This window comes from Zingiber officinale, chromosome 1B (genome assembly GCF_018446385.1).
Source record: "Zingiber officinale cultivar Zhangliang chromosome 1B, Zo_v1.1, whole genome shotgun sequence".
Taxonomy (NCBI): domain Eukaryota; kingdom Viridiplantae; phylum Streptophyta; class Magnoliopsida; order Zingiberales; family Zingiberaceae; genus Zingiber; species Zingiber officinale.
The window spans coordinates 143285649-143313218 of record NC_055986.1 but is presented as its reverse complement, the minus strand read 5'-3'; the positions used below and the strand labels follow the sequence as shown (position 1 = coordinate 143313218).

Below are 27570 nucleotides of genomic sequence, written 5' to 3'. Positions count from 1 at the left end.
TCAATCCTTCTCTTCCTTTTTATTAACTTGTTACGTTTTCTCAGTTTTGGGTCAGAAGGTGGGATTTTTTTCGTTTGCTTCGATCAATTTCAAATCGCGCAACGTGCCTCAAGAATCGTATTTATTTGTTGGTATCAACATCTTGCAGTATCGCTATATTCTAAGTTGGTTGTACTTTTTCCTTTCTAAAGTACTTTGACGTGTCTAACTTTTCATAACAAGATATCGGCAATAAATAATAATGTTTTTTTTTCCAATATCAGATTTCCTGAACTTATAATTTTCTCGGTCTATTTCTCACCTTTTTTTCCCAAGATATTGTTTTTGCCAATGAATTTACTGCAAATCTAGCGCATTTCACCATCATTTTAGCTGTTGTTGTTTATGAAAAGAAGTTTTATAACGATTCCGCCGATTTTCTTGTTGCTAATCAATCCGTTTACGCGTTTTGACTGGCAATTTTGGAAATGACGTAAAAGCTCTCTTTTCTGATCTTTTGTTTTTGGATTTTGTGTTTTTCTTCTTTACTTTTTTTGGTGCTTCTTTCTTCACGTATCATGCAGGCAGGTGCTCGAGCCTTTTGCTGATCTTGTTATTTGTCGTGTCCAGGGATGGACCACAGCAACAATTTCTTGAGAGGGATCATCAACGATGTTAAAGGAAGAGCCTTATGCTACAGACAAGATTGGGAGGTTGGACTCCGTACTGGCATCAGGTATGACTACATCTTCTCCACTGGCTTAATCTAGAGTGAGAATTCACCTTTTTCATTTTCAGCATACTTGCTCCGACCATGTACATCTTTTTTGCTTCTGCGCTTCCAGTCATTGCTTTTGGAGAACAACTAAGTAGAAGCACTGGTAAGCACATCCTCCTTTTACTGGGATTCCTTGTTTCTGCGTTGCTTGTTCTGAGCTTTTGAAGCTACCCGAGTCAGATGGTGCTCTGAGCACGGTTGAAACGTTAGCTTCAACAGCAATCTGTGGCATCCTACACTCGGTACTTGGCGGGCAACCAATGTTAATTGTAGGAGTAGCAGAGCCCACTGTGATAATGTACACATATCTCTACAACTTTGCAAAAGAAAGAAAAGATTTAGGAGAGCGTTTGTACTTGGCTTGGGCAGGATGGTAACTCTGCACACAGAAACTAATTTGTTTTACCATGTGCTTATGCTTTATCGGTGTTGACTTTTCATTAACTGGTTTACTTATTAGGGTCTGTATCTGGACTGCGATCATGCTAGTTCTTCTTGCAATTTTCAATGCTTCTGCTATTATTAGCAGATTCACAAGAGTCGCAGGCGAACTGTTTGGGATGTTGATTACACTCCTCTTCTTCCAAGAAGCTATTAGGGCGTGTTTCAGTTTAGCTCATGTTTTAATCTTTATTCAAGAATCTATGTAGAAGCCTCATTTGATTAAGCGTATGAATACAGGGAATTATAAGTGAATTTGAAGTACCAGAAGGTGAAGATCATACTGGACCGATCTACCAATTTCAGTGGTTGTACACAAATGGACTACTGGGGATCATATTTACTACTGGACTTCTTTTTACTGCACTGAAGAGTAGAGGGGCAAGAGCGTGGAGATACGGCACAGGTATATCAAATTTCAATCGCTGATGAGAAAATGTAAACGATATATATGGCTGGCATTCTGACGCAGGTATACTCTGCTCGTGCACCCAGGTGCGCTTCGAGGTTTTATTGCAGACTATGGGGTGCCACTGATGGTCGTGGTGTGGACAGCCTTGTCTTATGCTCTCCCAAGCCAAGTTCCATCTGGAGTGCCAAGGAGGCTTTTCAGTCCTCTTCCATGGGAACCCAAGTCATTGGAGCACTGGAGTGTAGCTAAGGTAATTGTTTCGTTATTATTTCTAATTGATAGATTTAATTATAAGTTGTGTACAAACTAAATTAATTAAAATGATTTAACTTACATTTATTGGATTTCGATTATTAGATGTATACCTTTTATATATATATATATATATATATATATATATATATATATATATATAACCTATAGTCCCGCATCTATTATTATCTTTGGACTGAAAATATATATATATATATATAGGGTTTCATCTTGATATAACTCGTGGTTCCCCATTAGACCTAGATTTTTTTTGTCCCTTAGAAGACCTTCCTTTTGCTTCCATGCCGCTTCTTCTTCTTCCTCAGGGGTTTATTTCTGAACGACATAAAAGATAAGGATGTCTCTTCAATCAGATTACTTTGTCTTTAGTTATTCTTTATGTTGTTATGTCATAATTAATTGTTAAAACTACATCCATGCCCATATGTTTGTGTATTTTCTATATGTGAATTTTTATACAATTCTTAAAATTCATGTGGCTTAGGTTTTACAAGAACTAACAATTGGTATCAAAGCGAGATTTTGTTTCATCGATTTCATAGTTTAAAACTAGAGTTTTTGTCGATCTTTTAGGTTTTACTGGTATAAATTGTATTTGATCGTCAAAATCTTTTACATAGAAAACCTAGGAAAGGCTATATCTTCCATGTAGTTTGTGTATTTCACAAAGAACACGAAGAATAGCAATGAATCGTCGCAGTTTTGGGAACAACCGTCAGATTTAACCTAATGTTAGGTCAAATCATGATAGCTTAATCGATTGACTTGTTTGGCCAATCGATTATCAAACTTAAAATTATGAACAAAATTAATTGGAATCGATTGACTCAATTGATAATTAGTTGACCCTAATCAATTCCGTTGATTTGATAATCGATTAGGACGATGAATCAAATGTGAGACTAATTTTAATTGATAAGGTCAATCGATTCAATGCTACCAATCATGAGAAATTTATTGGAATTGATTAACTTAATCAATTAATAAAAGTAATCGATTAGGACATAAACCATCTTAATTTTAGGATAAAAATGATTATCAATCGATTAAAAACCTTTAATAATCAATTTCAAGTTCTATGTATCATCATACGTAATCGATTTAAAGCTTTCTAAACATTCTAAAATTCAAATCGATTAAGATTATTTTTTTTATCGATTAAGAGTGATTTGAATCGATTTCGGTGTTTCTACTTGTGAAACAATACTGCATGCATCAGAATGCATTAAATAATGTAATTCTCATTAAAAAATCCCAAAAAAGAATTAAATAATGTTTTAATGCATGAAAAAGATATTACAGGTATTTAATAATTCGATTATAGAATTGGAAGGACGTTTCAATTTGTTAAGGGTGGATTTGATATACAATCATATAATTATATACTCTAGATTGTTAGATGAGTTGAAATAATCTATTATCATAAAATATCAATCAATTAATAAATTTAATTTTATATTATTAAAATTGATTAAGTAATTTTTTTTAGATAAAGTTTATAGGATTTTATTGAATTTTTCTACACAACGTGTTACTAAAGTGAACTAATACGTCGACCTAAAGGAAGTCACCTTACGTAGGTTTAGTGGATTTTATGTTGGTAGATGTATATCTATACTAAAAGTAATCAGCTCAAAGGAAGGTTACTTTTATACCAGATATATGCACAAGGTAGCTTACAACTATGGAACAAAATATTATTTTGTTTAAATCATACACAAAATATGTCGGTCCAAAGGAACACATATTATGTGGCTGATTAAGGTTGTTGTGAGCTATGGACCAAAATATAATTTATATAAAGTATTATATTATGCGGTCAATGGGTTGACCCAAAGGAAGACACATTGTGTGACCAATTAAAATTCGAGTTATATTAAAAAGTATCATTAACAAATAATATGTCGGCCCAAAGGAAGACATATTATGTTGTACTTGATATCTTATAAAAAGTCCATTTATGCGCATTTAAAATTTTATTTTATTTGCTTAATCTTATACTTACTCTTGGCTTTAATTAAATCATGAGCTTAAATAAATTTTTCTATTTAATTTCAGTGCAATCTGTAACTGTCAGTATTAATAGCATCCCAATATTAACTGGTTTGAATTTTACTGAATGGAAAGAATAAGTGATCGTAGTCTTAGGCTGCATGGGCTTAGACTATGTATTAAGAAATGATCGCCCCGCACCTCTGACCAATGCATGCACTATAGCGTAGAGGGGTGAATTTTAGCTGTGGGAGAAATCAAATCGCATGTATCTGAGTATTATAAGGCTTTCTATACCGGCACCAATAAAGGGCTCAATAACTGAGGGATGAGATGTTAAAAGTTTCTTGGAGTACTAGTTGGAAGATCGATTCACCTCAAATGAAAAGGTTAAGACTAATACACTTTTTACGAAGTTGGTAATCATGTAGTACAGTGGTAAAAGAAACATAAGGGAGTATATTATGTAGATATCCAATATAGCGACAAGTCTGAAAGCACTAAAACTCGATATGTCTGAGGGCATGTTAATGCATTTCGTCTTGATGTCTCTGCCTGTACGGTTCACTCCTTTTAAGATATTGCAAAATACTCAAAAGGAAAAGTGGACATTGAATGAGCTTATTGCTCAATGCGTGCAAGAGGAGAGGAGACTAAGGATTAAGACATCTGAGAGTGTTCACTTAGCATCTAGTTCTCAAAATGTGAGCAAGAAGCGAAAGAGGATCAATAACAAAGGAAAAGGAAAACAAACTGTAGATTCTGGAAGCAATAGTCATAAGGAGCACAAGAAGCAAGATAAGGAGTCCACTTGTTTCTTTTACAAGACGAAAAGTCATATGATGAAAGACTGCTTCAAGTACGCTACTGGCGTGTAAAGAAGGGTAAACTTCTCAACTTTATTAGTTCGGAAGTCAATTTAGCTATTGTACCCACTGACACTTGATTGATAGATACTGGTGCTACTACTCACATAAATATCACTATGCAGGGTTATCTCAGGAGCCGACTTTCGCTTGATGGTGAAAGATACATCTATACAGGAAATGAAAAGAAGTCTAAAGTTGAGTCGATTGATGTTTTTAGACTTTGCATAGGAACCAATCTCTTTATGGATTTAGAAAATATATTTATTGTACCGTCTTTTCGACGGAATTTAATTTCAGTTTCTTATTTGGATAAATCAAGTCATTCTTGTTCATTTAGAAATGAAATTTTTAGTATTTTCTTTAATTTAGTGTGGGTTGGCAATGGTTTCTTGGTCGATAAGCTTTATAAATTAAACACCTTTACTCCTATGAATGATAAGGTAATAATGCATAGTATAGGTATGAAACGTAAATTGATTAACGAGAATTCTTCCATGTTGTGACATAGGTGTTTATGACATATATCAAAACAACGCCGAAAAAGGTTAATATCACATGGAATTCTTTATTCCCTTGATATGTCAGACTTTGATATCTGCATAGAGTGTATTAAGGGAAAGACCACTAACAAAAGGAACAAGGGGCTAATCATTGTAGTAACGTTTTGGAGCTAATACATACACATATTTGTGGACCATTCCCTAAGACATCTTGGAATGAACACATATATTTTATTAGCTTCATAGATGACTATTCCAGATTTGGCTATCTGTACCTTATTCATGAGAAGTCGCAATCTTTGGACATGTTTAAAATTTTCAAACTTGAATTTAAACTTCAATTAGGTAAAAAAATTAAAGTCGTCTGATCTGACTGTAAAGGTGAATATTATGGTTAATATGATGGATCAGGTGAATAACCTCTTGGACCTTTTACGAATTACTTTACTGAGTGTGAGATTGCGCCTCAATATACTATGCTTCGTACTCCCAGTCAGAATGGTGTAGCTGAACGTCGCAATCGTACTCTACAAGACATGGTAAGAAGTATGATGACTTTCACTTCTCTACTAGAATCTTTGTAGGGTGAAGTACTCAAGATTATAGTTTACCTACTCAATAGAGTACCTAGTAAGGCAGTAACTAAAACTCCATTCGAGATGTGGACAGATAGAAAACCTAACATTAGGCATTTACACGTCTGAGATTGTTCAGTTGAAGCTAGGCCTTACAGGCCTAATGAAAGGAAACCGGAACTAAGAACAATTAGCTACAATTTTATAGGTTATTATGAAAAGTCTACAGAGTATAAATTTTATGATCCCTCTAACAGACCCTTCTTTGAAATAGGAAATGCCAAGTTTATTGAGGACAGTGAAAGTAATAAGGTCAGGGAAGTATCTTTTGAGGAATGCGTTGTCAATCCTCCTGTGGTCACTACTAGTGCGATTAGTCGCGGTGTGGTTACCATACCACATATTATGGGTATCACACATCCAGTAAGTATAGTAAACCAAGATATTTTCATGAAATCTTCAATGCAATTAGAGGAGCTTGCCATGAAATTGACGTATTACCTCATATTGATGAGCAAGTACTTCAACAACCTCAAACACAAATGCCTTTAAGGCGATCCACAAGGGAAAGAAGAACCACGAATTCTCGTGATTATGTTTATCTCTAAAAGCATGATTTTGATATAAGGTTGGAAAGTGATCCTATATCTTTTCAAGAAGTCAATTAACGTCATGCAAGAAGAGTTGAAGTCTATAGAAGATAATGACGTTTGGAAACTTATCGAATTGCTTGAAGGTAAAAAGCTCATTGGTTGTAAATGGATATTTAAAACCAAGCGGGATTCAAGGGGAATGTCGAAAAGTATAAGGCTCGTCTTGTTACCAAGAGATTCACTCAAAAAGAAGATATTAATTACAAAGAGACTTTCTCACCTGTGTCGTCGAAAGATTCTCTTAGGATAATCATGACACTTATAGCTCATTATGATTTTGAGCTACATCAAATAGATATAAAGACTGCATTCCTCAATGGAGACATAGAGGAGTTTATATATATGGTGCAACCATAGAACTTTGAATCTAATGACTTAAAGCACCTAGTATGTAGATTAAAGAAGTCAATTTATGGTTTAAAATAAGCGTCCCATTAGTGGTACCAAAAATTTAATCAAGTAGTTACCTCATATGGTTTTAAAGAGAACCCCATTGATTAGTGAATATATGTTAAGTTTAGTGGGAGCAAGTTTGTTATACTTGTTTTGTATGTGGGCGATATATTTCTTGTGAGCAATAATAAGAGTCTATTGCATCAAACCAAGTCATTTTTATCTAATAATTTTGAAATGAAAGATCTTGATAAAACATCCTTTGTTTTAGGCATACAGATCTATCATTATTGTTCAAGAACATACCTATATTGAAAAGGTACTTATAATATATGATATGCAAAATTGTACATCTAGTGACACACTTGTGTTAAGAGGTGACAAGTTCATCTTACAACAATGTCCATGGCTTGAATTTGAAATAAAGGAGATGGAATAATTCCCATATGCATCAGTAGTGGGAAGTCTCATGTATGCACAAGTTTATACTCGACCAGATATAATATTTATAGCAGGGATGTTAGGCAGATATGTTAGTAACCGAAGATCGTCGTACTGGAAAGCAGTTAAGAGAGAAATGCGATATTTGCAAAGAACTAAAGGATACATGCTCACGTATCGGAGATCAAATCACCTGGAGGCGGAACTTTGGATGCGGAACTTTATCACAACATTGCAAATCATTAATGATATTGACAGACAACTAAGGATCTACTGTAATAATAAAGTCGCAAGACTTTATACCAAGAACAATTGTAGTTCGTCGAAGTCCAAGCACATTGACATTAAATTTCTAGCGGTTAAAGAAAGAGGTCAAAGTAAAGTTGTCAGATCATGGTAGAGCACATCAGCACAAATTCCATGTTGTCCGATCAACTCACCAAAGGCTTGGTTCCTAAGGTGTTTCACATGCATGTTGTGGATATAGGAATCCTTCTTATGGAAGAAGAACTCATCTAGTAGGAGTCTGTATTTATTTTATTGCTCTATGTTGATTAATAAAAACAAACATTTATTTTGATTATTGTACGTACTTAAAAGTTCAAAACATTAATGGGAATTTGTATATTTGTTTGATACTCTGAATATGATATTATTATTTACTACTGCTGTTTAACATTTGATGTTTATAAATATGATATAAATTTCTTTTGAAATCATAAAGATGATCATGATTTGCTATGACAGTTTAGCATAAAGTATTTCACAAATATATTCTGATATCTTTTAAGGTCATCTTAGAACCAGTTAAAAATTGACATGTACTGATCACATTTGATGTAATTTTCACTTTACATATCTACATCTTAATATGTCATTAATGACATTGGTATTATGATTACTGTTGGGGCTTGTTATGATCATATACAGTAGCTATGACCTCTTTAGTCTTATACCAATGAGATTAATGGACCAGATTATTTATAGGAGTATTTTCTACCAATAAAGTTTATTATCAACTAAAGTTTTACTTGTATTTCATATACAACTCACAAGTAGCCTAAATAGAAAAGTATTGATTATTATCTCTAATTAGTAGGCTTAATTGTAAGTTATGCATATGAGTACAAACCAAACCCATTACAGTGATCTAACTTAGGTTTATTAAATTTCGATTGTTGGATGTAGATCTTGTTTGCGTAGAACCTATAATCCCGCATCTATTATCATCTATGGGCTGACAATAGATGCTCACCATATATAGGATTAGTTCTCAAGGGTTTAGGGCATCATCTTAACACACTCGTGGTTTCCTATTAGACCTAGAGTTTTTCAGCACCGTCAACTCTAAGCCCCTTGGAAGACTTTCCTTTTGTTTCGACACCGCTTCTTCTTCTTCTTCATCGGGGTTTATTTATGGATGATGTAAAAGAAAATGATGTCTCTTCAATCAAGTTCCTTTATCTTTGGTTATTTTTTATGTTGTTATGCCATGATTAATTGTTGAAATTAGATCCATGCTCATATGTTCGTGTATTTTTTATATGTGAATTTTTATATGATTCTTATAATATATGCGGCTTAGGTTTTACAAAAACTAACAGGTGTAACTTACGTTATGATCTAAAGTTGGTTAAAATTGTTTTATTAATTTGAGGCTTATGGAATCTATAACTTGTGAGCTGAATTTTTGTGCAGGATTTATTTTCTGTTCCTCCACTCTACATCTTTGCTGCCATCATACCTGCTTTGATGGTTGCAGGACTCTACTTCTTTGATCACAGTGTCGCTTCTCAGTTGGCACAGCAAAAGGAGTTCAATCTGAAGAATCCCTCAGCTTACCACTATGACATCTTGGTCCTCGGTTTTATGGTAAGTCAATCAGATTAAAGCTTCCTATGTTCAATAGTCTAATTAGCACAAACATTATATTTCATCATTTTTTTTTACGTTTCTATCTCAGGTTCTGGCATGCGGCTTGATTGGAATACCCCCGGCAAATGGTGTTCTGCCTCAGTCCCCGATGCACACAAAAAGCCTTGCTGTTCTCAAGCGGCAGGTTGGTACAAACATCATCTACGAGATCAATGTGTTATTTTTTTCCCGCTTTTTTTGAAGAATAAGTTACTTAAATCTAATCTTGACTAGATAATCCGCAAGAAGATGGTTGAAAGTGCTAAAGAGGGCATAAGGAAACAAGCTAGCAGTTCGGAAATCTATGGGAAAATGCAAGAGGTGTTTGAAAAGATGGACAAGGGCCACACTGTAAGTTTTTGCATGCCAGAATAATTATCTTGGATGCCATTTGATTTGCTTGAAACCATATCCTCCGCAGACCATCTCAATTGATAAAGAACTGAAGAACTTGAAGGACGCTGTCATGAACGATGGACCTCGCGGACAGGATTCCAAAGTACAATTTGATCCAGAGAAGCACATTGATGCCCATTTGCCAGTCCGGGTCAATGAGCAAAGAGTAACCAATCTTTTGCAGTCTTTGCTGGTCGGTGCCTGCGTTGGAGCAATGCCTGTGATAAAAAAGATACCCACATCAGTTCTGTGGGGATATTTTGCTTACATGGCTGTTGACAGCCTGCCGGGAAACCAGTTTTGGGAGAGGACATTGCTCCTGTTCATCTCTCCTGGCCGCCGATTCAAGTAAGCTTGAGTTATCATTACTCCATGGTCTGCTTATTTTTAAGTTTAGAATACCATCACAACCTAAAAGCTTTAGTTCTTTAACCTACAGCCTACTTTGATCTATGGTACGTACTTGCTAGATCATAATGTCGCCTTTTGGATTCTTACATTACATATACAAGTCCAGTGTTATTTCTAATATGTTATTTCTCTTATCTTTTATTTTTATTTTTAATTTTTTTTTTCAAAAAACAACATGATAGGGTTCTTGACGGCACTCATGCTTCCTTCGTGGAATCGGTTCCCTTCAAGCAAATTGCTGCATTCACCATCTTCCAGATTGTGTATCTGCTGGTATGCTTTGGCGTGACATGGATACCAATAGCAGGCATACTGTTCCCGTTGCCATTTTTCCTCCTCATTACCATTAGGCAGCATGTCCTGCCCAAGTTCTTCCATCCACACCACCTTCAGGAGTTGGATGCAGCGGAATATGATGAGATTGTCAGAACACCTCGCCACGGTCGCAGCCTCTCATTCGCAGTATGCACTTTTAAGTTATATTGCATTGTTGGTATAGTTTTCTCCGAGTGCACATGCTTAACTCACATTATGTCAACTTGTCTGCAGGAAGGGGAAGGTTCTCCAACAGAAAACGATGATAACCAAATAGATGTTTGTGATGCTGAGATACTGGACGAGCTCACCACACATAGAGGGGAGCTCAAGCATAGAGCCATGAGTTTCAAAGAAGAGAGGTCTCAGGTAACAATACTCAAATGGAATGCATTTTCGATCAAACGAAGAAATCGTGGTTGCCCATGTTTGAGCTCCTTAATTAACTTTTAAATTTTGCTTGAAAAGGAATTTTAGCTCAAATCAAACAACATAAACCATGCGCTCATGAAGGATTAATGTTTGCTAATGCGCCAGAAGTTGGAATAAAATGGATAATTTAAGAACTTGGTATTTATTTAAAATACATTTCATTTGGGAAGATTCGGAGGATAAAATCAAGTGCATGCATCTTATATCTGATTAACTTCTGAACCTGTTTGTTTATGTGTCCAAAATTGCCAATTTGTAAAGATTCTCACCGTTTACTCATTAACTGTTATTTTGTATAATATTGTGGTTTGATGATTGTCGCCTATTTGGTTGTAGATTCATCCTGATGCGATTACCCAGGTTGGTGCATGATGAACCAGGAAGCCAAAAAGAGACTGTAATTGATGAATTGAAGAAATGCAAGAATCATTACTCAGAAAATATAAAATTAGAGGTTGATTTGAAGTCTTACAAGTCAGAACCATTTGATTCCGTGAACAAAGAAAGAGAGGAGCAGACTAATCCACTTTTTGATATAAATATCCTTAATACGTCAGCAGGCATGAGCTGAAACGTCCAGGTCTAAACCACCTGTATTTGTTTTTACTAGTGTTGGCGATAAAGAGAACCTATTTTAATGAAATTATGTCTTCATCTGTAGAAGATAGCAAGGATTTTGGTAGGTCATGTGGAAATGTTTCTTCACTTTTATTAGCCCAGATGAAAAATTGGAAGACCAGTATAAACTGGAAGTAAAGAATAAATGACAAACGAATAAAACCCATGTAATTAATCGTCGAGACTGCACAATGCTAATGGATACGACAAGCTCAATGAATTGAGATTGAGAAAGACAGCACAATGCTGGAAACTGGGGACGCCTCTGTCAAATCAGCCATGAACATTCGCGTCTCTGATGACTCACTCACCGCTGTGCCCCTGGGACACGGGCACCACCGACCACCGTCGCCATGCTCTGCCTAAGTTCCGGTCTGTCCTGTGTGCACCATGCACAAGACCACGTACCAACCTCCTCCACCTGTTACCCCGTTATCAGCCTCTCGTCCACCATTTCCATTACCTTCCGCTCCCTCACTTTCTTGCCGGCGTTCTTGGGGAAGTAGGCATCACCGCCATGCTGGCTGAACCTCGCGTTCCGCCTCCTCCCCACCAGCTCCAGCAGCGCCATTCCTTAGCTGTACACATTGCAGTTCTTGGAGACGTCGGCATCGAAGAACCACTCGGGCGCTGTCACACTACCATGCTCACGCTCGCGTCCATTAGCCTCGATCTCCCGGAGTTGGCGAGGTGCGCCTGGAAACCCTGGCGGAGGAGGATGTCTCTGGTTTGACGTCGAGGTGGAGGATTTTCACGCGGCAGTCGTAGTGGAGGTACACAAGCGCCCTGGCAACATCGACGGCGACTAAGTGCAGGAGAGATCATAAGACGTAACCCGGCGAAGATGCACGGCTCCAGCGATATCGTAGGAGTCGTAGAGCTTAGGGGCGAGGTGATTGTTGAAATTAAATTTGATTTTGAATAAAAATAATAATAAATTAATATGAAGTATGTGGATGGAGATATAATTTGATAAGGTGATAAATATTGATAAGAATAAGAGTTCGTGGAATAAAATAAAGAAAAATAAAATCTATCTGGAATTAGTACTTATTTAATAAGCTAATAAATAAGCTAATAAATATGTACTTTTTAAGTAAGTTGAATTATTTTATTTTATTCTTCTCATCTTTCATGTAGAGTAGTTTTTTTTCCTTAATTTTTTTATTTTTTTTCTCCAATAATTTTTTTTCCAACAAAGTGATATCAGATCTATATCTAATAGCGGTATGGTTCCCTTTCAAGTTTCAGTACTCAAGGCGTGTAATTATGAGAATTGAGGTATCAAGATGAAGGCGCTTCTTGGAGTTAATGATGTTTGGACGGTGATCTTGTCCGGAATTTGAGTCAGATGGACCGTCGGGTTAGGTGGATGGAATGTTGACCGAATTGCGATGTCTCGGAGGAGGGTATGTTGAGACGACTTCTATATTGACCAAATCGTTAGAAGTCCTCTGGTCAACGCTACCTACAGCTAGCGATCGGGTCTCTCTGGTCTCTAGTACGTCGATGCTCGAGGCAGATCCAACGAGTATATAAATAATAGACTAATGCTAGAATAATAAAATGAATGGAGAGTGAGTACGGAAACGTACCTTGGCCCAGGAGGCGTCCTCGGGTGGATCGGTGAGCTGGTCGGGACGCTGCTCAAGTTGTCGTGATCAAGAAGAGTAGATGACTCTGAACAGGTTGGAGAGTTGGATCTGATGATGCTGAGCCGGACGCGATCTGGATCCGAAAGACGACATGTAGGTCGGGAACTCGCCGCGCCGCGCCATGCCTATCAGGATATGACATTGGCACGTAGGCCAAGATATGAGATCGACACATAGGTCAGGATAAGACATCGGTACGCAGGCCGGGATAAGACATCGGTGCGCAGGCCGAGATAAGACATCAATGCGTAGGCCGGGATACAATGGAGGCACGAAGGTCAAAATATAAAAACATTACACAAGTCAGGTCAGAACATAATGACAGCGAGAGCTTGAGGGCTCGATCAACATCGGAGGCGTACGAAAATGCGGATCGAGAGTCGGAGAACCGAACCTAAGGATCTGAGTTGCCGACAGCAAGGCGGATGGTTGAGGAGTGCTTGCGAGGGGTTATGGAACAACGCTGGTGAAAGGAGCTATGTTCCCTCGTGAGGTATAAGAGGATATCGCCGAGGAGGGAGAGATGACATACTGCATGGCCGACTAGCAAAGGGGTAACCGACAGAGAGGGCTACGAGATGGACAAGTCTGCTGCGGCAACATTATGCCGACGATGGCCAACTGCAGGCGGAGGAGAGAAGGCTACCGACAGGTAGCTGCGAGTGTTGAAAGGTAGAGGGAGATAGTGTGCGAGTAGGGGAGGTGACTGCTGCTTCGCGAGAGGGAGCAGTCGCGACGTTCGCGACGGGGTTCACAAGATGTACGTGAGGCAGCAGAGGCGTTGGAAGAAAAGGGCAGCTGACCTCGGAGGTGGCCGACTTCGGAGGAGAGTAGAAGCGGCGACGTCGGCATTAACGTCGGCGATCGGCGTGGAGAAAGAGACCCCCTCCTTACCTGTGACCTTGGCGGTGTGCGTGAGAAGAGGTGGAGGTGATAGCGTGGTCATCGACGTGGAGAGGAGGTGGCCTCGAGCAGAAGGCGTCACAGTGGCTATGGGGAAGGAAGGAGACGACTTAGAGGCGATCGCCGCTCTACTGGCGGTGGCGTTAGCAACGGTGGTCGCGTGAGAGGCCACTATGACAGAAAAGTGGAGGTGCGCTCCTTTGTCTACGGCGGCAGTGTCGACGTTGAGGAAGCTTTCTCCTTGGTTCCCTTGGCGGCAGAGGAGAAAACCCAAGCAAAAGCCCCCCTTTTCCTTCCATGATCAACAGTAACCTAAAAAGAGGTGCTGCAGTCAAATGATCAAAGTGCCCCTCACTTTTTCCCTAATTCCTCCTAGGTCCTTAAGATATATCCACATCACAAGCCTCCCCTTCAAGTCTAATCGAATGAGGTGCAAGTCTGACTGACTAGATCCAACCAAACGAAAAGCAAAATCCGTCCTGAATGTAGAGTCCGATCACTAGGCTTGTGGTATAACGTCAAACGAGTAACTATGGCGATGCCAAGCAAGTGACAGAAGTAATACCGAGTGAGTGATGAGAAAAAATACTGAGTGTATGCTGAGTAAGCAATCGACCGAATGCCGAGGGAGACCGAGTGATATCAAGAAGAAGGTTGGGCGATGCTGAGTAGAGAGATCGGGCAATTATGCAAATGCCAAGCGAGAAGTAAAAAGCAGGTGTCGGCGAGGCAGCGAATGCGGAGCAAAGCTATGAGTGAGACACGAGCAGCAGGTGCATGGCAGAGCGACGAATGAGACGCGACCGACGAGTGCAAGGTAGAGCGACGAGTGAGTCGCGAATGATGAGTGCTAGGCAGAGCGGAGGATGAGACGTGAGCGATGAATGAGATGAATGTCGACCATGCTACCAGCTTCGAATAGAACGACAACTAAGACTAGCACTTAACCATGGAGAGAACCCAGCTGACTAGTTGTTGTGCCCGACCGAGAGGTCGTTGGCCATGAGAGCCCTACTCGCTTATAACTCGCTCTTGGGAGAGAGTATGGAAAGTTGACTGAGAGAATTTGATCGAACGCCCGAATGGTACCCAGCGAATGGAAGGATGTCGAGCGTGCATAGTAGTGCTGAGAGGAAGATTGAAGAAATGCCGACCGAGCATTCGGGAAAATGTCGAGCCAATGGAAAGACAATGGGTGCACGGTATGGACCGAGCGGGTCGAAAGATGATAGGCGAGCCGTGTCAAGCGCATGATCGAGAAAATGTTGACCGAGCGACAGTAACCGCGATCGGGAGACCGAAAAATATCGATCAGGCAATAGGGAGAATGCTGAGCGGGTCAAGCCAAGAGATCGATGGTGAACGAAATCGGATCCCGTGAGTGGAAGAAGATCTCGTGAGCGGAGTGGGCGTAAAGCCTATGAAATCGAAGGCGAACGGGAGCAGAGCCCTTGAGTCGAGCAGCGAGTGAGATGCGAGTATCAAACAATGCGACGAGTGAGATGATTGCTGACCGAGCAACAACAATGAACGAAATGCGAATGGTGAGTGCTGGGTAGAGCGACGAGTGAAGTGAGTGTGATGAGTGTCGGGCAGAGCAGCGAGTGAGCGGTGAGTGCCGACCGAGCAACAGCGGTGAGCAAAACGCGAATGGTGAATGTCGGGCACAACAGCGAGTGAAGCAAGTGCTTGACACCAACTAGGAGGGAAACCTGACCGGCTAGTTGTACGTGAGAGCCCTGCTCACTTATAACTTGCATTGGGGCGAGAATTTGAAATACCGACCAGGAGGTCATTAGTCATGAGAGCATGCTCACTTATAACTCGCGCTAGGGCAACAGTTTGGAATCCCGATCGAGAGGTCGTTGGGGAGCGAGAGCATGCTCGCTTATAACTCGTGTTAGGGCGAGACTTGAATCCCAACTGAGAGGTCGTTGGGGTGTAAGAGTATACTCACTTATAACTCGCGCTGCGACGAGAGTCTGGAGTCCCGACCAAGAGGTCATTGGGGTGCGAGAGCATGCTCACTTATAACTCATGCTGGGGCGAGAGTCTGGAGTCCCGACCAAGAGTTCATTGGGGTGTGAGAGCATGCTCGCTTATAACTCATGTTGGGACGAGAGTTTGGAGTCCTGACCGAGAGATCGTTGGGGTGTGAGAGCATGCTTGCTTATAACTTGCACTGGGGTGAGAGTTTGGAGGTGTAAGAGCATGTTCACTTATAACTCGCGCTGAGTCTGGAGGCGTGAGAGCATGCTCATTTATAACTCGCATTGGGGCGAGAGTATGGAGACGTGAGAGCATGCTCACTTATAACTCACGTTAGGGCGAGAGTCTGGAGCCCGACCGGGAGGTCATTGGTCGCGAGAGCATGCTCGCTTATAACTCGCGCTGGGATGAGAGTCTGGAGTCCAACCGGGAGGTCGTTGGTCGCGAAAGCATGCTCGATTATAACTCATGCTGGGGCGAGAGTTTGGAGCCTGACTGGGAGGTCATTGGTCGCGAGAGCATGCTCGCTTATAACTCACACCGGGGCCATAGTTTGGAGCTCGACTGGGAGGACGTTGGTAATACTCCGGTCCGAGACCGATGGTGATATTCTGGTTTAGGACCAGTGGAGATACTTCAGTCCGAGACCAGTGGCGATAACTCAACCTTGAACGGGGGAGGCGAAGCCCTGAAGTCCATAGAAGCGGAGCCCGTAGCAATATAAGGGAGCAGAGCGTTTATCATACCTGATCGCGGAGTGGTATCGACCGGCGGCGGATCTGACTTGATCCCTCGACTCTGAAATCCCCGTGAAGTCAAGGAGAGAAATAGTATCGATCCCTTGACTCCCAAATGTCTACAGAGTCAGGGAGAGAATAATCTGAGCCCTAACCGTCAAAGGGAGTGAAGCCCATAGCAATATAAGGGAACAGAGTCCATAACAATAGAAGGAAGTAGAGCACCGTGGGTGAAGGGAGCAGAGCCTGTAGACGTAAGAGGATGCAAAACCCCCATAGATGGAGGGTACAAAGCATATAGTAGTAATAGAGTGCAGCGCCTATAGCAGTAAGAGGATGTAGAGCCTTATATTGAAGGGTGCAGAGCCTATAGTAGTAAGAGGATGCAGAGGGCCATGGTGAAGGGTGCAGAGCCTATAACAGTGAGAGGATGTAAAGCCCCATGGTGAAGGGTGCAGAGCCTATAACACATCTGACTAGGGAGCTAGGCCTCTAGTCCCTGATCGAAGAGTAAGGCCCCTAGTCTGTAATCAAAGAGCAAAGCCCCTAGACCCTGTGTTGGATCGAGAAGCGCTAGAGAGGGGGGGGGGTGAATAGCGCTCGTGGCTATTTCGTTCGATTTAAAACTTGATCGAGATAACGCAGCGGAAAAATGAATAAAAGAAAACACAACACGCTAACACAAGTCGTTTACTTGGTTCGGAGCCTGTGGCGACTCCTACTCCAAGGCCCACGCTCGTTGAGCGTTTACGTTGGACAACAACTATAATTTCGTTAAAGTGTTTACAAGATGAAGTACAATAATAAAAAAGAAATAACTAAATTATACCAACGCCAATAGAAAACTGAATATTCTGAGCTCCGAGTTGTCGGTGTCAAGTTGTGGCTTCGTCGAAACGTCTCGTTAGCAGCTCGTTGCACAAGGCTGGTTTAGAAGGTTATGTCTTTACTGCTGCCTCGAGACATCCTTATAAAGGGTGTTCAAGGCATCTCCATTAAGCTCCAAGGCGCCTCCAACCCAATATTTTATCCCGATTCAGCCGTTGTCGATCAGGCTTTGACCGCTGCTCATTATCCACCTAAAGGCGCCTTCAACGCCACTCCAGGGAGCCTCCAAGCCGCGGTCCAAGGCGCCTTTAGTCCCCATGAAGGCGCCTCCAACTCCTTCTCGTAGATAACCTCCACCTTGTACCTGAGGCGCCTCCAAGCTCCATGGAGGCGCCTCGGGTACTGTTCATTCGAGGTGAAAAAATGTTCCTTTGTTCCTGAAAAATGTGTTAGTCCCAAACACATACCCTGCAAAACAAAGTTAGCACATAATAATCATAGTGAATAAAATATTGATAGTCTCCGGACTATCCTAGGTTTGACTTCAGATTTCCAACTGGAAACCCTAGGTCGACCCGACGCCTATTGTTCCCTCTGCGGGGAACGCGTCCTCACCTACTCCTCTCAGGAGAGTTACCTATTGCCAGGTGATCCTCCAGATCGGCCGGACTTTGCTCGGCACTCGATGCTTCCGGACTTTCTGTTGGGCGCCTGCTCCCCGACTCGTCCAGTCTTCCACCTGGTTCGCGACACCAGGATTTTCACCTAGAGTTACCACCCCCTAGGACTTTTGCCTGAAGTCGTCGACCCACCAAGACTTTCCGCATAGGGTTACCACTCCCTAGAATTTTCTACTTGCCTAACCGCAGCTAGAATTTTTGCCTAAGTATACTTAGGACTTTTTTGCAAGCTTATCCAAACTGTTAAATCACACGTAATCTTAACTTTGAATCCCTTTGCTATTATCAAAACTTGGGTTCGATCATCGGATGTTTCCCGCTCCAACAATCTCCCCCTTTTTGATTATGGTAACCGAAATTCAAAGTTAAATAAAAAGACAATAAAGAAAGACAGTGATCGCGAAAAGAATAATTTAGCATGAAAAACATATACAAAGCTCCCCCTTAATCATAGCTCCCCTTTTAAATTATCAAAATTTTGATTTTTCTTTGAATTTCCTTTATACTCTCCTCCTTTGCCATACATCAAAATAATCAAGAGAGTTAGAGGAGAAAGAGTGATAAACAACCTTAGCTAGTATTGTGAACCTTTAACTTTTCATAATGAATTTTAATTTTTCAAAAAGATAAATAAAATAATGTTAGATAAACACTTAGCTAAGAAATACTTTGATAAGCACTTAGTCTTCTTAGAGGTTGTCTCGTAAAATTATTTTAGCTAAGTGAAAGAAAAAATCTTCTTCCTTTAAAAATAAGGAATTGAAAGTTACTTTAGCTAAGAGAAGATGATATTGATTTGAAAAATAACTTAGCTAAAATATGAAAACCTTTATAAAAAGAAATACTTTGTTAAATCCTTGGTTTTAAGGAGAGGAGTTAAAAAAAAACTTAACTAATTTTGAAAAGGCTTTTTTTTGGAACAATACTTAGGAGAAGCTTTTGAGAAAAAGACTTAGTTATATTGAAACAGCCAAATTTGAAAAAGTACTTAGGTAACTTTTGGAAAAAAAAAACTTTTTGAGAAAAGTTAGGTTTATAGAATTTTTCTCAAAATTGGCTAAGTTTGAAGACATTTGAAAATGGCTATAGAGGGCATTTAGCTAAAATTTTAATAGGCCTTTTGAGAAGGTATTAGAAAATATAGCAAACGTTGAAATATTTAGTTTGAAAGACTTAGTTAAATTTAGCTGCAGAGAGGGAGGAGCTTAACTTGTAAACGTTTGAATTAAGGTCGTTCATTTAAATTCAGGTAGCCCTAATGTCCAAGCATGAGTATTTATTTTATCTCCTGGGTCAAATGTCTAACCATTAGCTACTAACTGTTTACCCAGAAGGTAACAACTTTCACTTGGCTAGTCAAGTTAAGTTGACACTCCACTTAGATTTGACTAAGTCAGGATTACTTAACTCGATTACTGTATTTTTGATATTTAACGTCCAGACTTCCTGCGATGCACAAAGATAAGCATACTGAAGTCTAGGTTGTACCCTATACATCTCACGCCATTCTAAGTTTTACAAACACAAGCAAGTTATGCCTAGCGTGTTTGTGAGATGCTTTGGCTAAAACCTAGGGGAACATGATATCTAAAGGTAAGTTCCTAGGCTAAGTCCAATTTTGAAAATCTAATAAAGTTAGAATTTTGAAATCAACATTTTTCTTAGAAGTTTTATAAAAGAAACTAAGCAAGAGTTTAACTAGATGTACCGAACTAAGTAACTTATAAAAAACTAGTAAGCAGAAAGTTAGGTGGTGTAACTAAACTCTAATCGACAAAAGTGTAACTAGATAATAGTAGCAAATGAAAGTGTCTGTGTCTACAGTCCAAAGTACAACGCATGAAAAGATAGTATCAGTAAGTAGGATCATCAGCTAGAGGGTTGTCAGCTGGAGGTGGTGCAAGAGGCTACTCAGGAGTAGGCTTTCCCTGACGAAGAGAGGTAAAGCCGGAAGCTACCTCTGTGTGAAGCATGCGAAACTCATCCAGCATAAGCCATCGTGTCTGAGCGGAGTAAGCCTCGAGACGTGTGAGTTGGTCCTCGACAGATAAGGAGGTGGATCGTCGAGTCGAGGTCGAGGGCCCTGCCAAACTGAAGGGCTGTCCATGAAAATCCTCGACTGTGAACTCTAATACGTTCTCCCCCTCGGTTGGAGCAAAGAAGGCAAAGAACTCGGCGTCTGCCTCGGGCCCTCTCGGAGCAACTGGCTCATCCTCGGTTGGGTCGGCTGGCGGAGGCCTGCCCACCCATGCTAGGCCCCCTGAGCAGTGACATCTATATGCGCTAGCCTAAGAGAACCCATCCCATACTCATCGTAACGGGTAAGGGGAAGGACCGCCCCCGTGTCACATCTATGCCCTCAATCGTCGAAAATATGGATGTCAGTATATGGCAGTAGGGCATATGAACTACTCCAGATGCGACAAGACTCGCTGCATGAACTAAGTTTGAGAACATATGTAATGCAATGTTTATCTCTAAATGATAACATAATGCGTACAAAAAGAAGGAATGGGATGGTCGCATCTTCGGGACGTCCCGAGATGTGATGGGTAGTATGCATGCAGTGATGACTCTATACATGATATAGTCCTGCACTCTGAGAGACATCGACCTGAAGTCAGAGACTCCAAGTGGTCTCTCCCCACCAAAAAAGTACTCGTAGAGTGTATCTAGAGTAATGTGGGAGTAGGGGTTGCCAAAGGGCAGATCCCTACTAGGGTAACACAGGAAAGAAGATGCTGACTGTCTAAGATCTAAGCTAGTGTGTAATAAGGCAGGTGTAAACTAGATGTCCTATCCACCAACCCAGGTGGAATAGACCAAATCATCAACCTTTTCAAAGTTGTTAAAAAACTGGGCACATAGATCTCTGTTTACTGCATGACTGCAGTAAACTAGTCTGTCCAACTGATAATGGGCAATCATCTCTATAACAGATGGACAATAAGTCATGAAACATGGTCTATTTAGGTATCTACACTTAATGACAGAGTATGAATGCTGAGAAAAACTAATCCTATGCTGCTCAGTAGGGAATCTAACGTCGGTGGACGGGGTCGTACTCGAGGTGGACGCAACATTGCGTTGTTTCCTAATTTCAACCATATACATAAAGATTTGCAAAATAATCACTAAAACTATGTAAAAGATGATTTCAGATAGTTTAGAGTATACCTAGGAGGCATTGTAGGGTATTTGAAAGAGTTGAAGGGTAGAATTTGAGGTTAAGGCGCCTTGGATCCAAGGTTTCGGCGAGAAGACAAACTGCAGCGAACTCTCTGTTCGCTGCTTATTTCTGTGTTGAAAGCACCTCCAAGCACATTGAAAGCGCCTCCAATGAAGAGTTTAGGGCGCCTCGGACTTGGTCCGAGGCACCTCAGATGATTTTGGCGGGAGTTTTCCCGCCTATCGTAGAGGGCGCCTCTGTCGTCGCAGAGGCGCCCTCATCAGGCGCCTTTTCAGATTTTTTGTTTTTTTGTGTTTTTTATTTTTTTTAAATATTTTAAATAAGTTTTAGAATAGGTTTTTAAAATATTTTTAAATAAGTTTTTAAAAGATTTTTTAAATAAATTTTTAAAAGATTTTTAAATAAGTTTTTAAAAGATTTTTAAATAAATTTTTAAATAAGTTTTTAAAAATATTTTTAAATAAGTTTTTAAAATATTTTTTAAATAAGTTTTTAAAAGATTTTTTAAATAAGTTTTAAAAATATTTTTAAATACGTTTTTAAAAGATTTTAAATAAGTTTTTAAAAGATTTTAAATAAGTTTTTAAAAGATTTTTTAAATAAGTTTAAAAGATTTTTAAATAAGTTTTTAAAATATTTTTTAAATAAGTTTTTAAAAGATTTTTTAAATAATTTTTTAGAAGATTTTTAAATACGTTTTAAAAAGTTTTTTAAATAAGTTTTTAAAATATTTTTTAAATACATTTTCTAAAAGATTTTTAAAAGATTTTTTAAATAAGTTTTTAAAAAGATTTATTAAATAAGTTTTTAAAAAGATTTTTAAATAAGTTTTTAAAAGATTTATTAAATAAGTTTTTTAAAAGATTTTTAAATAAGTTTTTTAGAGATTTTTAAATAAGTTTTTAAAAGTATTTTAAATAAGTTTTTAAAAGATTTTTAAAATAAGTTTAAAAGATTTTTAAATAAGTTTTTAAAAGATTTTTAAATAAGTTTTTAAAAGATTTTTTAAATAAGTTTTTTAAAAAAAATTTAAATAAGTTTTTTAAAAGATTTTTAAATAAGTTTTTAAAAGATTTTTTAAATAAGTTTTTAAAATAAGTTTTAAATAAGTTTTAAAAATATTTTTTAAATAAGTTTAAAATATTTTTAAATAAGTTTTTAAAAGATTTTTTAAATAAGTTTTTAAAAGATTTTTTAAATAAGTTTAAAAGATTTTTAAATAAGTTTTTAATAGCTTTTTTAAGTAAGTTTAAAAGATTTTTAAATAAGTTTTTAAAAGATTTTTAAATAAGTATTTAAAAGATTTTTTAAATAAGTTTAAAAGATTTTTAAATAAGTTTTTAGAATATTTTTAAATAAGTATTTAAAAGATTTTTTAATTAGGTTTTTAAAAGATTTTTAAATATTTTTTTTAAAGATTTTTTAAATAAGTATTTAACAGATTTTTAAATAAGTTTTTAACAGATTTTTAAATAAGTATTTAACAGAATTTTTAAATAAGTTTTTAAAAAGATTTTTAAATAAGTTTTTAAATGATTTTTAAATAAGTTTTTAAAAGATTTTTTAAATAAGTTTTAAAAAGTTTTTTTAAATAATTTTTTTAAAGATTTTTTAAATAAGTTTAAAAAAAAATTTAAAATAAGTTTTAAAAAGATTTTTTAAATAAGTTTTTAAAAGATTTTTAAATAAGTTTTTTAAATTAAAAGATTTTTAAATAAGTATTTAACAAATTTTTAAATAAGTTTTTTTAAATATTTTAATTTTAAATTTAATTCTTAGTCATCTCACCCAATCTAAATTTTTCAATCAGGGGATCTTATAATTTTTGTGAGATGAATTTGGTTCAGTTATAGGGTTAGGTTTAACTTTGTGTTTGATTCAGGTTTGGCTTTGGGCTCAGCAAATAGGTATTTTTTGGATAAACCTTTGAGCTATGGTGAGTCACTTGGACATCATTAAAGTAACCATGCCTTCGAAGTTTTCCAAATAGTCCTATCCACTGAACTTAGTACAAAACCTTGGTTTAACTAGTTAGGATCCGTAGAGGGTAGATTCGGTCAGTTCCACTTAGCCAAATGCACCAGGTCGAAGCCATATCTTCCTAGACATGCATAGACTAAGCTTCCCTAACGTACTATCATTCAAAACTTCACCAGTACCGTAGGTCAAGTTAAACCTAGCCCTCTTAGTTCTAACCCTAATTACCCTGCTGGGTAGCTTGGTTTAGATTACCCTACCGGGTAGGTTAGTTTTGGAGGTGCCAGCTATTCTGGAGCCTCCCTACATTATTAATTTATAGATTGGGTTTAAGTTTCTTAATTTAATTATATTTTAATTATTTTCTTTTAATTATTTATCTATTTATTAATATGGTTTTTCTTTTGGCCCCCCTGGATTATAGCCTCAATATGGTCTATCAAGTTAATGTACTTGATCCTTGGGAACCTAATATTGACCAAGTCCAACTTGATTGACCAAGTAGGACTTGGGTACCCATGCTTGGACCACTTTTCTATTTGTTCTGTTGACTAATGATAAATATGATCTATACTTCTTTTTAGGCTTGAATCCAATTCCGGATCTGTTGTATACAGCCTTTTGTTTTCCAAGAATCAGGTCAAGATTCTTGGAACCCAAAGTGAACCGTTCCAACGCGATCTTCAAATCCTTGACTTGAATTTTCAGGTTGGAATTCTCTTCCTCAAGCTTTTGGACTTGAGTTGAGGTTCCAGTCCGAACGGATTTAGACAAGGATTTGGAGTTGGTCACTTCTTTAAGGGTTGTCACCTTTTTCAGAAGTGACTTGATCCGAATATTGGATTTTCTAATTTACGTAACAAATAATTAACTAAATTATTTAAGCGTGGGGGTCAGACCCTTCGGAAATGGATACGGATCTGTGGCTTCTTTCCGATTCAGCTTCTGATTCGCTCTCGCTCTTGGACATATTGGTCTGGTCCCAGGCCATCGGTGCAAGGAGACTCGTCTGATCGAGTTCATCGTCGTCGTCTTTTGAGGAAGATTCTTCGAATGTTGCCTTCAAGACCTTTTTCCTTCTTTGTTTCTTTATCTCCTTTTCGTTGGGGCAGTTGGCTTTGATGTGTCCATTCTGGTTGCAGTCATAGCACGTCACTTCAAATTTTACCTTTGAGCTTGATTGGGCTTCCTTGGACTGAACTGCCTTCTTGAGGTCCCTTTTGTTGAACCCCTTCTTCTTCTTGTAGAGCCTTTTTACAAGATTGATGAGTTCAGCCGTTAGTTCGTCATCTTCATCATCTGAGTCAGGTTCTTCATCTGATTCTGGTTCGGTTCTACGCCTTGGTCTTGGTTCGCGTGTTCTGCTTATACCTGCAACCAAAGCAATGCCCTTCTCGGTTGGTTGTGCATTAGTCTGCTCATGTAATTCAAACTTAGAGAATAATTCATCTAATTTTATAGAAGATAAGTCCTTGGAGACTTTGTAGGCATCTACCATTGATGCCCACAAGGTACTCCTCAGAAACACGTTGAGAGCGTACCTTATTATATCCCTGTTCTTGACCATTTGCCCGATCGCGTGGAGGGAGTTGAGAATGTCTTGAATACGTGCGTGGAGTTGACTTGCTGTCTCTCCTTCCTGTATTTTGAGATTGTATAGTTTATTAAACAACAAATCTCTTTTGCTTACCTTGGTGTCGGAGGTGCCCTCGTGCAGTTCGATCAGCTTATCCCATATCTCTTTTGCGATTGAAAACAGACCAACTCTGTTGAGCTCCTCCTTGGTCAATCCACACTGAAGAGTATAGGTCGCTCTGGCATTGGCTTCCACCTTCTTGATTAGAGATGGTTCCCAGTTCTCGCAGGGTGTAGGCTTGCCGTCTTCGTCGGTTGGCAGTTGAAACCCAGTCTTGACGATCATCCACATCTCCAACTGGATTTTTAGAAAAGTCTCCATTCGTCCTTTCCAGTACCTGAGATCTTCTCCGGTGAAGAGCGGGGGACAAACGGTGATGTAACCTTCTTGCTGGGCCATTTAATTAATATGCAAGAAAGGAAAGAAAAAAAATGTGTCCCAAGACTAGGTCTTGGATTAGTAGTGCGGGAAAAAGTTAAAGTAACAAGCTCGAGTGGTGTTGCATCAATTTCGAGCAAAAACCGATTCGGAAAAAGAATTAGAATGTAGCTATTAAGCTAATTCTAATTGACTCCGTAAAACTGAAAATAACAACAAAAAAATGCTTGATTGGTGGTTGCACCAAATCGAAGCGACTCCGCTCTGATACTAATTGTTAGATCGAGAAGAGATGGGGGGGTGAATAGCGCTCGTGGCTATTTCGTTCGATTTAAAACTTGATCGAGATAACGCAGCGGAAATGAATAAAAGAAAACACAACACGCTAACACAGGTCGTTTACTTGGTTCGGAGCCTGTGGCAACTCCTACTCCAAGGTCCACGCTCGTTGAGCGTTTACGTTGGACAACAACTATAATTTCGTTAAAGTGTTACTGTTGGACCTCGTGGTAGTTTTGATGTGATTAACCAAGTTGGTTAGGTCCTGCGTTTTGTCTGATCCCTGTGTCTGAGTGTGCAGGAACTTAGGAGCACAGGAAGTCAAGTAGAAGACGCAGCTAGCGAGAAGGATGGTACGGGAAGGGAGCCGACGGGCTCGGTGCGTCCGAAGGACGAGAGAGCTGCGGAAGAGTACTCCGGTGGAGCGAGAAGAAAGTGTGCGACGTTCGAGGGACGAGAAGTCAGATGGAAGCCTGCTCGAGGAGAAGGCCGGGAACTGGGTTCGGGTGAGCCCTATTCCGGATGGTCGCAATCACCCAAGGAGCCGAACCGGAGCAAGTCAACTGGGAGTTGACTTGTCAACGGTTCGGTCGACCAAACCTATTGATCGGTCGACCGAACCCTTATTCAACCGAAGCCAACCGCAGCAGACACGTCGAATTCCACGTCAGAAGCTGACCGTTGGTGAAGCTGATCGGTCGACCAAACCTTCTGATCGGTCGACCGAACCCAAGTTTATCCAGAGACACGTCGAGCAGTTTGATCGAGCCAACTCAGCTGGAGACCGTTGGTCGATCGGTCGACCGAACAAAAGGATCGGTCGACCGAACCTGAGCTCGATCCACAGAAACTGCACCTGGACAAAAAATAGGGCAGGTACAGCAGGTTCGGTCGACCGAACCTGGGGATCGGTCGACCGATCCCTCTCGAGTCAAACCTGATCCCGAAGGATCAGGTGATCTGATAAGCTCGAGAACCCCTATATAAAGAGGGTCTCGGGCAGCTTCAAAGAACAACGAAATCATACAAAAAAGCAACACTTGTAATCTCTGTTTAAGCAACCTCTGTGCTCTCAAAGTGTAAAAGGCTTCTCCACCTTCAAAGAAGGAGTTTCTTACTGCGCCTTTCATTGCCCTGGATTAACAACCCTCTTGGTTGTAACCAGGTTAAAACTCTGAGTTCTATTTCTTTTCTGTCGTTTTATTTTGTTATTAAGTGTTGCTTTATTTTAAGAGTTGAAACGCTTTGAGGAGGGTTATTTTTACTTGCAGGCAATTCACCCCCCTCTTGCCTGTCCCCGCTGTACCAACAAGTGGTATCAGAGCCTGATCGCCTCAGAAGGACTAACCGCCAACTGAAGCACTACGATCAAGACAATGGCCGGCGCGAACATTCATCCCCCAAAGTTCGACGGAGATTTCGCTACATGGAAGCGAAAAATAGAGGTATTCTTTAAAACAGACTTTGATATTTTAATTACTATGAAATATGATTTTGCAGCTCCTAAAGACAAAGAAGAAAACACGTGGAGCAAGAAGGAGCAAGCTGATTTCGTCGCCAATGGAAAAGCTGAATTCCACCTCCTCAACGTTCTGCCACCTCAGGAGGTAAGTAGGATCGTAAGCTACGTCTCAGCGAAAGATCTCTGGGAGAAATTCCTGGAGCTTCACGAAGGTACCTCTGAAGCGAAGCTGGCACGGCGCGGCATCCTCCGAACACAACTAACAAACCTCCGGATGAACAACGGTGAGAAGGTAGCGCAACTCCAAGCAAGAATCAAGGAGCTGATAACGCAACTAACGAACCTTGGAGAAGAAGTAACCAACCGGGATTCCATCAGATACGCGCTTAATGCCTTCTCGTGGAATTCAGAATGGGCGTCCTTAGTAGATCCTTACTACATCTCTAAGGACTTTGAGGTAAGTA

General features: G+C 39.4%; 1 protein-coding gene across 1 annotated transcript; it reads left to right on the top strand.

The window, feature by feature from the left end:
- The first annotated feature begins 611 nt into the window (after positions 1-611).
- LOC122043021 (boron transporter 4-like) lies at positions 612-23281 on the top strand. Its single transcript, XM_042603460.1, has 14 exons — positions 612-715; positions 778-860; positions 938-1130; positions 1218-1356; positions 1439-1604; positions 1694-1860; positions 9005-9178; positions 9270-9365; positions 9455-9571; positions 9642-9964; positions 10210-10486; positions 10577-10711; positions 14327-14352; positions 23257-23281. The coding sequence occupies exons 1-14, from the start codon at positions 612-614 to the stop codon at positions 23279-23281; spliced, it is 2025 nt and encodes a 674-aa protein (XP_042459394.1).
- Positions 23282-27570: the final 4289 nt, after the last annotated feature.